At 50.0% G+C, this 12,370-nt stretch overlaps 1 protein-coding gene across 2 annotated transcripts in view; it reads right to left on the bottom strand.

Annotated features, from left to right (window-relative positions):
- Positions 1-9,702, bottom strand: part of LOC140403328 (sterile alpha motif domain-containing protein 1-like) — a 103,490-nt gene extending 93,788 nt beyond the window's left edge. For both annotated transcript variants that reach the window (XM_072491199.1, XM_072491200.1), the window contains exon 1: positions 9,256-9,702. In XM_072491199.1, coding sequence (XP_072347300.1) covers positions 9,256-9,666 — 411 coding nt within the window. In that variant the 5' untranslated portion in view covers positions 9,667-9,702. The remainder of the gene's footprint in view (positions 1-9,255) is intronic.
- Positions 9,703-12,370: the final 2,668 nt, after the last annotated feature.

The following is a 12,370-nucleotide window of genomic DNA, read 5'->3' as shown; positions in this document are numbered from 1 at the left end:
GGTGTGGTCCCCGATCAGAGACAACCATCGGTTTGTCCCAGGAAGGATGGACGGGGGGTTTCAGAGCTGGCATCGGGCAGGGATAAGAAGAATGGGGGACCTGTTCATTGACGGGGCGTTTGCGAGCTTAGGGGCGCTGGAGGAGAAGTTTGGGCTACCCCCGGGAAACGCTTTCAGGTACATGCAAGTGAGGGCGTTTGTGAGGCGGCAGGTGAGGGAATTTCCGCTACTCCCGGCACAGGGGATTCAAGACAGGGTGATTTCGGGCGTATGGGTCAGAGAGGGCAAGGTGTCGGCGATATACCAGGAGATGAAAGAAGAGGGGGAGGCTTTGGTAGAGGAGCTGAAGGGTAAATGGGAGGAGGAGTTGGGGGAGGAGATTGAGGAGGGGCTATGGGCTGATGCCCTAAGTAGGGTTAATTCCTCTTCCTCGTGTGCCAGGCTTAGCCTGATACAATTTAAGGTGGTTCATAGAGCGCATATGACGGGAGCGAGGCTGAGTAGGTTCTTTGGGGTAGAGGACAGATGTGGGAGGTGCTCAGGAAGTCCGGCGAACCATGTCCATATGTTTTGGTCATGCCCGGCACTGGAGGGGTTCTGGAGGGGAGTTGCGGGAACAGTATCTAAGGTGGTTAAAGTCCGGGTCAAGCCAAGCTGGGGGCTAGCACTATTTGGAGTAGTGGACGAGCCGGGAGTGCAGGAGGCGAAAGAGGCCGGCATTCTGGCCTTTGCGTCCCTAGTAGCCCGGCGAAGGATCTTGCTAATGTGGAAGGAGGCGAAGCCCCCCCCCAATCCAGCGTGGAGGCCTGGATAAATGATATGGCAGGGTTTATCAAGTTGGAGAGGATAAAGTTTGCCTGGAGAGGGACTGCGCAGGGGTTCTACAGGCAGTGGCAACCGTTCCTAGTAGACCATCTCACGGAGCGTTAGATGAAGGTCGGACAGCAGCAACAGCAACCCGAGGGGGGGGGGGAGATCGTTCGTAGGGGGGGGGGGGGCGGAGAGAGGATGGAGGGGGTGGGGGGAAAGGGGTGTTTCTCTGGGGGGGCATTTGAGCAGGAAAGCACATGAATGATCCGGAAACTGACATGTACGGGAAGAATCCAATGTCCAAAGTTCTGTATCTTATTGACTTGCCATGTTCATGTCTTGCCACGTGTCCTATAGTAACCATTCGGTTGGCACAGGCAATATGAAATGGTAGGCACATTCTACAGTGGACACAAACCAACACAAGCTAGTGAGCACAGTTTAATAACAACTATTGTTAGACAGAGTACTAACCCAAATATAACTGAGCACAACCCAGCAGCATCAGGGGTACAGATCGACCCTAACCATTAGTTAGGCGCAATCAACATTAATTCATGGCCACGGTGAGTCATTAACTGTTAGATGCAATCTGACACCAATCATTAGCCACAGTCAACACCTATTGTTAGTTAGGTAGGGTTCCACAATAACAGTTAATTACAAACGGTCAACACTAACTCCTGTCTCACAGCAACTTCAAGACCAAAATTAATTGGACAACAGTTTCATTGGTTAGGAAATGTCCTGCACAGGCGAAAGAGGCCGACGCTGTGGCCTTTGCGTCCCTAGTAGCCCGGCGCAGGATCCTACTCATGTGGAAGGAGGCGAAACCCCCCGGACTGGAGGCCTGGGTAAATGATATGGCGGGGTTCATTAAACTGGAGCAGATAAAGTTTGCCCTGAGAGGATCGGCTCAAGGGTTCACCAGGCGGTGGCAGCCATTTCTCGACTACCTAGGGGAACGTTAGAGGGAAGACAGATGACCAGCAGCAGCAACCCAGGGGGAGGGGGGGGGGGGGTGGGGGGGGAGGGTTTTTTTTAGTTTAGGTCAAAGATAAAGGGGTTTTTGTTACTTGTGTATTGTTTAAAATTTCTGTATTGTTATTGTTGCGTTTGCTTTGTAAGAGGGGAAAAATTGTTGTTTGGGAAAAAAATTTCAATAAAACATTTATAAAAAATAGGAAATGTCCTGCACTAACTACGAGGCAAGCACAGTCAGAAACGACCCAGTGGGCAGGTCCACAGTCTTGACAATAGCCTGCAGTTAGATCTCTCTCAGTCTAATCAAAGAATTTCATAACCAATCTCTATGGTGTGTTGATGGCATCGCCAATCTTTTATAAATTAGTCTGAGCTGCTTTTCAGCTATGGAAAGCATCACAGTCGAGCCGAGACTTGCTCTCACCCATTATCCGCACAGATACTTTGTGCTGGGATCGCAGTCAAGAGTGGGAATTCTGATTAATTTCCTCTCCTTGAGATGGTCGGGACTCGATTGTTGCCTGTGAGGCTGAGCAGCTATGATTAGCAAAGGCACCTTTTTCGGTGTAGGTTCTTTCTAGTCTACAGGGGCTGGTTTACCAAAGTGGGCTAAACAGCTGGCTTGTAATGCAGAACAAGGCCAGCAGCGCGGGTTCAATTCCCGTACCAGCCTCCCCGAACAGGCGCCGGAATGTGGCGACTAGGGGCTTTTCACAGTAACTTCATTTGAAGCCTACTTGTGACAATAAGCGATTTTCATTTTATTTTCATTAGAGACGGTCCAAACGTAACCAGTGGACATGCCACTCCAATACTAACCAATAGTGAACACAGTCCAACACCCACCACAGTAACTAGTTATTACTCCCTCATTGACTAGTTTTTTTAATTCCTGGACTGATTGCTGTCACTACCTCACTAACTGGTTATTATTCCTTGACCAGCTGGTTGTGAGACCCACAGTAACCATTTATTGCTTCTACACTAACTAGCGGTCACTCCCTCACTAACAAGCTATCACTTAACTAGCTGTGGCTTCCTCACTAATCAGTTGTACTCCTTCACTAACCATGTATTACTTCCTCACAGACCAGCTGTCACTCACTCACTAACCAGTTATTACTACTGCACTAACTCCCCCTCCAAGAAGTCTGACTCCCTCAGTAATCAGTAGTCACTCCCTCACTAACCAGCTATCACTAACCAGTCACTCCCTCACTAACTAGCTGTCACTCCCTCACTAACCAGTCACTCCCTCACTAACTAGCTGTCACTCCCTCACTAATGAGCCATTCCCTCACTAACTAGCTGTCACACCCTCACTAACATGTCACACCCTCACTAACTAGCTGTCACTCCCTCACTAACCAGTCACTCTTTGACTAACCAGTCACCCCATCACTAACCAGTCGCTCTCTCACTAACCAGTCACTCCCTCACTAACTAGCTGTCACTCCCTCACTAGCCAGTCACTCCCTCACTAACCAGATGCTCCTTCACTAACTAGCTGTCATTCCTTAACTATCGAGTCACTCATTCACTAACGAGCTGACACTCCCTCACTATCTAGCTGCCACACCCTAACTAACCAGTCACTTATTCAATAACTAGCAGCCACTCCCTCACTAACTAGCAGTCACTCCCTCGCTAACTAGCTGCATCTCCCTAACTAACCAGCCACTCCTTCACTAACTAGCAGTCACTCTCTCACTAACCAGTCACTCCCTCATTAACTAGCTGTCACTCCCGCCCTAGCCAGTCACTCCCTCACAAACCAGTCACACCCTTACTAACCAGTCACTCCCTCACTAAACAGCTGTCACTCCCTCACTAACCAGTCACTCCCTCACTAACTAGCTGTCACTCCCTCACTAGCCAGTCACTCCCTTACTAACCAGTCACTCCCTCACTAAACAGCTGTCACTCCCTCACTAACCAGTCTCTCCCTCACTAACTAGCAGTCACTTCACTAACCAGCTGTCACCCCCTCTCTAACCAGACATTCCTTCACTAACCAGTCACTCCCTCACTAACCAGCTGTCACTCCCTCACTAGCCTGTCACTCCTTCACTAGCCAGCTGTCACTCCCTCCCTAACTAGCTGTCACTCCCTCACTACCCAGTCACTCCCTCACTAACCAGCTGTCACACCGTCACTAACCAATCAATCCCTCACAAACTAGCTGTCACTTTCACTAACCAGTCACTCCCTCACTAACCAGCTGTCAATCCCTCACTAACCAACTGTCACTTCCTTGCTAACCAATCACTCACTCACTCATTAACCAGACATTCCCTCACTAACCAGACATTCCCTCACGAACCAGCTGTCACTCCCTCACTAACCAGTCACTCCCACACTAACCAGCTGCCACTCCCTCACTAACCAGTTGTCACTCTCATTAACAAGTCACTCCATCACTACCCAGTCACTCCCTCACTCACCAGCTGTCACTCCCTCACTAGCCAGTCACTCCCACACTAACCAGCTGTCACTCCCTCACTAACCAGCTGTCACTCTCATTAACAAGTCACTCCCTCACTACCCAGTCACTCCCTCACTAACCAGCTGTCACACCGTCACTAACCAATCAATCCCTCACAAACTAGCTGTCACTTTCACTAACCAGTCACTCCCTCACTAACCAGCTGTCAATCCCTCACTAACCAAATGTCACTCCCTTACTAACGAGTCACTCCCTCAAACCAGACATTCCCTCACTAACCAGTCACTCCCTCACTAACCAGCTGTCATTCCCTCACTAGCCAGTCACTTCCTCACTAACCAGCTGTCACTCCCTCACTAACCAGTCACTCCCTCACTAACTAGCTGTTATTCCCTCACCAACCAGCTGACACTCCCTCACTAACCAGCTACTCCCTCACAAACCAGTCACTCCATCACTAACCAGTCACTCCCTCATTAGCCAGTCACTCCCTCACTAACCAGTCAATCCCTCACTACCCAGGCACTCCCTCACTAACCAGCTGTCACTCCCTCACTAGCCAGTCACTCCCTCACTAACTAACTGCCACTCCCTCACTAACCGGCTGTCACTCCCTCACTAACCAGTCACTCCCTCACTAACCAGTCAATCCTGCACTACCCAGGCACTCCCTCACTAACCAACTGTCACTCCCTCACTAGCCAGTCACTCCCTCACTAACTAACTGTCACTCCCTCACTAACTGGCTGTCACTCCCTCACTAACCAGTCACTCCCTCACTAACCAGTCAATCCCGCACTACCCAGGCACTCCCTCACTAACCAACTGTCACTCCCTCATTAGCCAGTCACTCCCTCACTAACTGTCACTCCCTCACTAACCGGCTGTCACTCTCACTAAACAGACACTCTCTCACTAACCAGTCACTCCCTCACTAACTAGCTGTCATTCCCTCACTAACCGGCTGTAACTCCCACACTAACCAGCTGTCACTCCCTCAGTAACCAGCTGTCACTCTCATTAACAAGTCACTCCCTCACTAACCAGTCACTCCCTCACTAACCAGCTGTCACCCCCTCACTAACCAGTCACTCTCTCACAAACCAGCTGTCACCCCCTCATTAACCAGTCACTCCCTCACTAACCAGCTGTCACTCCCTCACTAACCAGTCACTCCCCCACTAACTAGCTGTCACTCCCTCACTAACCAGACACTCCCTCACTAACCAGTCATTCCTTCACTAACCAGCTCTCACTCCCTCACTAACCTGTCACTCCCCCACTAACTAGCTGTCACTCCCTCACTAACCAGACACTCCCTCACTAACCAGCTCTCACTCCCTCACTAACTAGTCACTCCCTCACTAACCAGCTGTCACTCCCTCACTAACCAGCTGTCACCCCCTCACTAGCCAGTCACTCCCTTACTAACCAGTCACTCCCTCACTAACCAGCTGTCACTCCCTCACTAACAAGTCTCTCCCTCACTAACTAGCGGTCACTCCCTCACTAACCAGTCACACCTCACTAACCAGTCACTCCCTCACTAACCAGTCACTCCCTCACTAACCAGACAATCCCTCACTAACCAGCTGTCTCTCCCTCACTAACCAGTCAGTCCCTCACTAACTAGTCACTCCCTCACTAACCAGACACTCCCTCACTAACTAGCTGTCACTCCCTCACTAGCCAGTCACTCCCTCAATAACCAGTCACTCCCTCACTAACCTACTGTCACATCCTCACTAACCAGACACTCCCCCACTAACTAGCTGTCAATCCCTCACTAACCAGACACTCCCTCACTAACCAATCACTCCATCACTATCCAGCTGTCACTCCCTCACTAACCAGTCACTCCCTAACTAACCAGCTGTCACCCCCTCACTAGCCAGTCATTCCCTTACTAACCAGTCACTCCCTCACTAACCAGCTGTCACTCCCTCACTAACAAGTCTCTCCCTCACTAACTAGCAGTCACTCCCTCACTAACCAGTCACTCCCTCACTAACTAGCTGTCACACCCTCACTAACCAGTCACTCCCTCACTAACTAGCTGTCACTCCCTCACTAGCCTGCTGTCACCCCTCACTAACTAGTCACTCCCTCACTAACCAGTCACTCCCTCACTAACCAGCTGTCACTCCCTCACTAACCAGACACTCCCTCACTAAACAACTGTCACTCCCTCACCAACCAGCTGTCACCCCCTCACTAACCAATCACTCCCTCACTAACCAGCTGTCTCCCCCTCACTAACCAGTCACTCAGTCACTAACCAGTCACTCACTCACTAACCAGCTGTCACTCCCTCACTAACCAGTCATTCCCTCATTAACTAGCTGTCACTCCCTCACTAACTAGCTGTCACTCCCTCTCTAACCAGACACTCCCTCACTAACCAGCTGTCACCCCCTCACTAACCAGTCACTCCCTCACTAACCAGCTGTCTCCCCCTCACTAACCAGTCACTCAGTCACTAACCAGTCACTCACTCACTAACCAGCTGTCACTCCCTCACTAACCAGTCATTCCCTCATTAACTAGCTGTCACTCCCTCACTAACTAGCTGTCATTCCCTCACTAACCGGCTGTCATTCCCTCACTAACAAGTCACTCCCTCGCTAACTAGCGGTCACTCCCTCACTAACCAGTCACTCCCTCACTAACTAGCTGTCACTCCCTCACTAACCAGTCACTCCCTCACTAACTAGCTGTCACTCCCTCATTAGCCTGCTGTCACCCCTCACTAACTAGTCACTCCCTCACTAACAAGTCACTCCCTCACTAACCAGCTGTCACTCCCTCACTAACCAGACACTCCCTCACTAAACAGCTGTCACTCCCTCACTAACCAGCTGTCACCCCCTCACTAACCAATCACTCCCTCACTAACCAGCTGTCTCCCCCTCACTAACCAGTCACTCCCTCACTAACCAGCTGTCACTCCCTCACTAACCAGTCATTCCCTCACTAACTAGCTGCCACTCCCTCACTAACTAGCTGTCACTCCCTCACTAACCAGACACTCCCTCACTAACCAGCTGTCACCCCCTCACTAACCAGTCACTCCCTCACTAACCAGCTGTCACCCCCTCACTAACCAGTCAATCCCTCACTAACCAGTCATTCCCTCACTAACTAGCTGTCATTCCCTCACTAACCGGCTGTCACTCCCTCACTAACAAGTCACTCCCTCACTAACCAGCTGTCACTCCCTCACTAACCAGTCACTCCCTCACTAACCAGCTGTCACTCCCTCACTAACCAGCTGTCACTCCCTCACTAACTAGTCACTCCCTCACTAACCAGACACTCCCTCACTAACTAGCTGTCACTCCCTCACGAGCCAGTCACTCCCTCACTAACCAGTCACTCCCTCACTAAACTGCTGTCACCCCCTCACTAACCAGTCACTACCTCACTAACCAGTCACTCCCTCACTAACCAGCTGTCACTCCCTCACTAACATGACACTCCCTCACTAACCAGTCACTCCCTCACTAACCAGCTGTCACTCCCTCACTAACCAGACACTCCCTCACTAACCAGACACTCCCTCACTAACTAGCTGTCACTCCTTCACGAGCCATTCACTCCCTCACTAACCAGTCACTCCCTCACTAACTAGCTGTCACTCCCTCACTAGCCTGCTGTCACCCCTCACTAACCAGTCACTCCCTCACTAACCAGCTGTCACTCCCTCACTAACCAGACACTCACTCACTAACCAGCTGTCACCCCTCACTAACCAGTCACTCCCTCACTAACCAGCTGTCACTCCCTCACTAACCAGTCACTCCCTCACTAACCAGCTGTCACTCCCTCACTAACCAGTCACTCCCTCATTAACTAGCTGTCACTCCCTCAGTAACCAGACACTCCCTCACTCAGCAGCTGTCAGCCCCTCACTAACCAGTCACTCCCTCACCAACACTGCTGTCACTCCCTCACTAACCAGCTGTCACACCCTCACTAACCAGTCACTCCCTCACTAACCAGCTGTCACTCCCTCACTAACCAGCTGTCACTCCCTCACTAACCAGCTGTCACTCCCTCACTAACTTGTCACTCCCTCACCAACTAGCTGCCACTCCCTCACTAACCAGTCACTCCCTCACTAACCAGCTGTCACCCCCTCACTAACCAGTCACTCCCTCACAAACCAGCTGTCACTCCCTCATTAACCAGTCACTCCCCCACTAACTAGCTGTCACTTCCTCACTAACCAGACACTCCCTTACTAACCAGTCACTCCCTCACTAACCGGCTGTCACTCCTTCACTAACCAGTCACTCCCTCACTAACCAGCTCTCTCCCTCACAAACCAGACACTCACTCACTAACTAGCTGTCACTCCCTCACTAACCAGTCAATCCCTCACTAACCAGCTGTCACTCCCTCACTAACCAGACACTCCCTCACTAACTAGCTGTCACTCCCTCACTAACCAGTCACTCCCTCACTAACCGGCTCTCTCTCCCTCACTAGCCAGACACTCCCTCACTAACCAGCTGTCACTCCCTCACTAACCAGACACTCCCTCACTAACTAGCTGTCACTCCCTCACTAACCAGTCACTCCCTCACTAACCAGCTGTCACTCTCTCACTAACCAGACACTCCCTCACTAACTAGCTGTCACTCCCTCACTAACCAGTCACTCCCTCACTAACCAGCTCTCACTCCCTCACTAACCAGACACTCCCTCACTAACCAGCTCTCACTCCCTCACTAACCACACTCCCTCACTAACCAGCTCTCACTCCCTCACTAACCAGTCACTCCCTCACTAACCAGTCACTCCCTCACTAACCAGCTGTCACTCTCTCACTAACCAGACACTCCCTCACTAACTAGCTGTCACTCCCTCACTAACCAGACACTCCTTCACTAACCAGCTCTCACTCCCTCACTAACCAGACACTCCCTCACTAACTAGCTGTCACTCCCTCACTAACCAGCTCTCACTCCCTCACTAACCAGACACACCCTCACTAACTAGCTGTCACTCGCCTTGCGCTCAGTGCCGGCTCCGGGATCGGGGATCCTCCTCCTGCTCCCGGTGCGGCTCCGCTCCGCCGGCCGCTGCCTCCTGCCGCCGGCCGGGTCCACCTGCTGTTCGCGGACCCCCCTGAGGCGGGCTCGGGTCAGCACGGCGTGGAGCTGGGGCTGCCCCCGCTCCGCTGCCCCCGCCGCCGGCGCCGCCCGCTCGGCGTTGCGGTACGAGTGCGAGCCCTTGTAGCTGACCCGCAGCACGGTGCGGGAGCGCAGCAGCCGCTCCAGCTGGCGCCGGGTGCGGCTGGGGGCCAGCCCGTGCCTCCGCTGCACCATCTTGCAGATCCGCTCCAGGTCCGGCCGAGCCTTCCGGCACCGCAGCGACTCGATGGTGTCCAGGATCCACTGCTTGCACTCGGCCTCCGACATCCCGCAGCCGGCGCTGCCCCCGCTCTCCGCGTCCTGTCTCCCTCCCCCCCCCAGCGCCCCACTCTCCCTCTGCCCAAGGCGGAAGCGCCGCTCCCCGCTCCACCTCCGGGCGGGCGGAGCTCCCGCATCGGGTAGCAGCCAGCTCCCACACATGGCAGTGGGCAAACACCATCCTGCAGTCTGAACTGGAAACCAATCCCCCAGCTACCTGCTGGCTGATAGACCCCCAACCACCGGGACATGAATCCAAACAGGGGGGACATGAATCCCAAACGGGGAAGATGAATCCAAACAGGGGGGACATGAATCCCAAACGGGGAAGATGAATCCAAACAGGGGGGACATGAATCCCAAACAGGGGAACATGAATCCAAACAGGGGGGACTTGAATCCCAAACAGGGGAAAAATGAATCTGTTATGGGTCCGGGTTTACAGTACCCCAAAGTGTTTCATGGAGTTCAGCCGACCCACAACTGTTAATAGATTGTGGCGTAGGAAGCACTGGCGTACTCTCCAGGTGTGATACAGCAGAAATGGAGAATTGGTTTTTAAAACAAAACAATGTTTATTCTATGAACTCAAGTTAACCCTTTTAAAACAAACATTGAATATCTTAACACCCATTACTTCAAAGATAACCCCAAAAGACAAAATAATCCTTCAAACTGTTCCTTTAAACATTGTTATGGGCGAGGCGTTTTCAGAACCCCAAAATGTATCATGGAGTTCAACCAACCTCTCCCTTTAATGGATTTGTTGCTTTTCCTAGCACACGGCTTGTTCCCTAGGTGTGGGATTACAATTATGGACACGTGGGTTTTTAAACACAAAACAATGTTTATTCCATGAACTCAACTTAACATCTTAAATAAACATTGGATCTCTTAACACCCCTTACTTCAAAGATAATTCAGAAAATATTGCAACAGTAAATAATTCCTTAAAATGTTCCTTCAAACTTCCAAGAGGCTTAACACCTTTAAACAAAATCACATCAGGTTAAAGGCTTTACTATTACGAGTTTAAATCACCCAAATGATCCAGAGATAGTCTTTCATGGCAGAGACCCAGCTCACTGCACACACAGACACCCCAAGCCCTTTTCAAACTGCAAAACTGCAGCTCTCTGGAAACACACAGACACACACAAGCTGCTTTTCCAAACTGCAAAACTAAACTGCAAAATGGCTGACCTGAACTCAGCCCCACCCACTCTCTGACATCACTGTTTTCTTAAAGGTACATTGCTTAAACATCCACGTCTTAAAGGTACTCTCACATGACACCTCCCCCCAAGAAAAAAAAATAAACCATCAACTTCAAGATGGTTTCATTTTTCACTTTTGCACCATCCACTAAGAAATGTACACAGTAAATATACCTTTTCGTTTTTAAAAAAAACACACATGCAAACAGGTATAATAATATAATCCATTTTTCTTTGTTCTCCTTCCTCCAACTGAAATCCTTCTCTATTGACAGTCTCTTTGAACAAAGTCTCTGCACGATCCATCCATTCCTCTACTCCTCGGCATTTCTCTTTAGAATCAGATAATTTAGTTCAATCTGACCACAGAGTCCCTTGCAATTCTCCAATACAGGAGCATTGGTGATCACAGCTTTCAGGCAGTCAAATGCCTGTTGAAAGACCGCTGTCCATTGAAATTTTTTATGTTTCTTTAGCAAGTCCATCAGTGGAGCAATCACGTCACAAAACGTTTGCACAAAGGTTCGGTCAAATTCATTCATGTTAAGAAATCGCATTATTTCCCTTCACCTTGAGGGTATCAGAAACTCCACAAGGAAAGTGATTCGGGTTTCTCCAAATTCACTTTCGGCTAGGTTCATCACCAAACCCGCCTCCTGAAGTCGATCTAAGAACTCCATACGATGTTTTAAATGCTCTTTCCATGTCTGGAAGTTGGAAATAAAAGCAGATTGTCCCACTTTCTCAATGCAGTCCTTCAATGGTGGGACAGGATAAGAGTCCGTTCTTGTGACTGCATTAACCTTTTGATAGTCCACACACAACCGTTGGGTACCGTCTGGTTTAGGTACCATCACTATGACTGAGCTCCATTGGCTGCAACCTACTTCAATTATGCCAATCTTCAACATACTCTCAATCTCTCTGTTAACCTATGCCAATTTTAAAGGATTAAGTCTATATGGATGTTGTTTGATAGGAACAGCATTTCCCACATCTATATCATGTATAGCCATTTTAGTACTTCCCAATTTATCTCTACCAACTTGCCCATGTGATATCAATAACTCTTTCAGATCAGTTTGTTTTTCCTCTGGAAGGTAACTTAACAATTCATCCCAATTTTTAAGAACATCCTCATTTTCCAATGTAATTTGAGGTGTGTCAAATTCACAGTCATCTGGATTTGGTTTGTCACTTTGAGTTAGAATCATTAAAACCTCCTTTTTCTCTCCTTCCCTTTCAAAGTACCTTTTAAGCATATTCACATGACACACTCGGTGAGTCTTCCTTCTATCTGGTGTTTTTACCACATAATTCACCTCACTTAATTTCCTTTCAATCTGATACGGTCCACAAAACCTAGCTTTTAAAGGTTCACCTACCACTGGTAACAACACTAAAACTTTATCCCCACTGGCAAAACTACGAACTTTGGATTTTTTGTCTGCTACCCGTTTCATCACATTTTGTGCAACTTTCAAATGTTGTCGAGC

Source organism: Scyliorhinus torazame, chromosome 27, assembly GCF_047496885.1.
Source record: "Scyliorhinus torazame isolate Kashiwa2021f chromosome 27, sScyTor2.1, whole genome shotgun sequence".
NCBI classification, from domain to species: Eukaryota; Metazoa; Chordata; class Chondrichthyes; order Carcharhiniformes; family Scyliorhinidae; genus Scyliorhinus; species Scyliorhinus torazame.
This window is presented reverse-complemented; position numbering and strand designations above follow the sequence as displayed.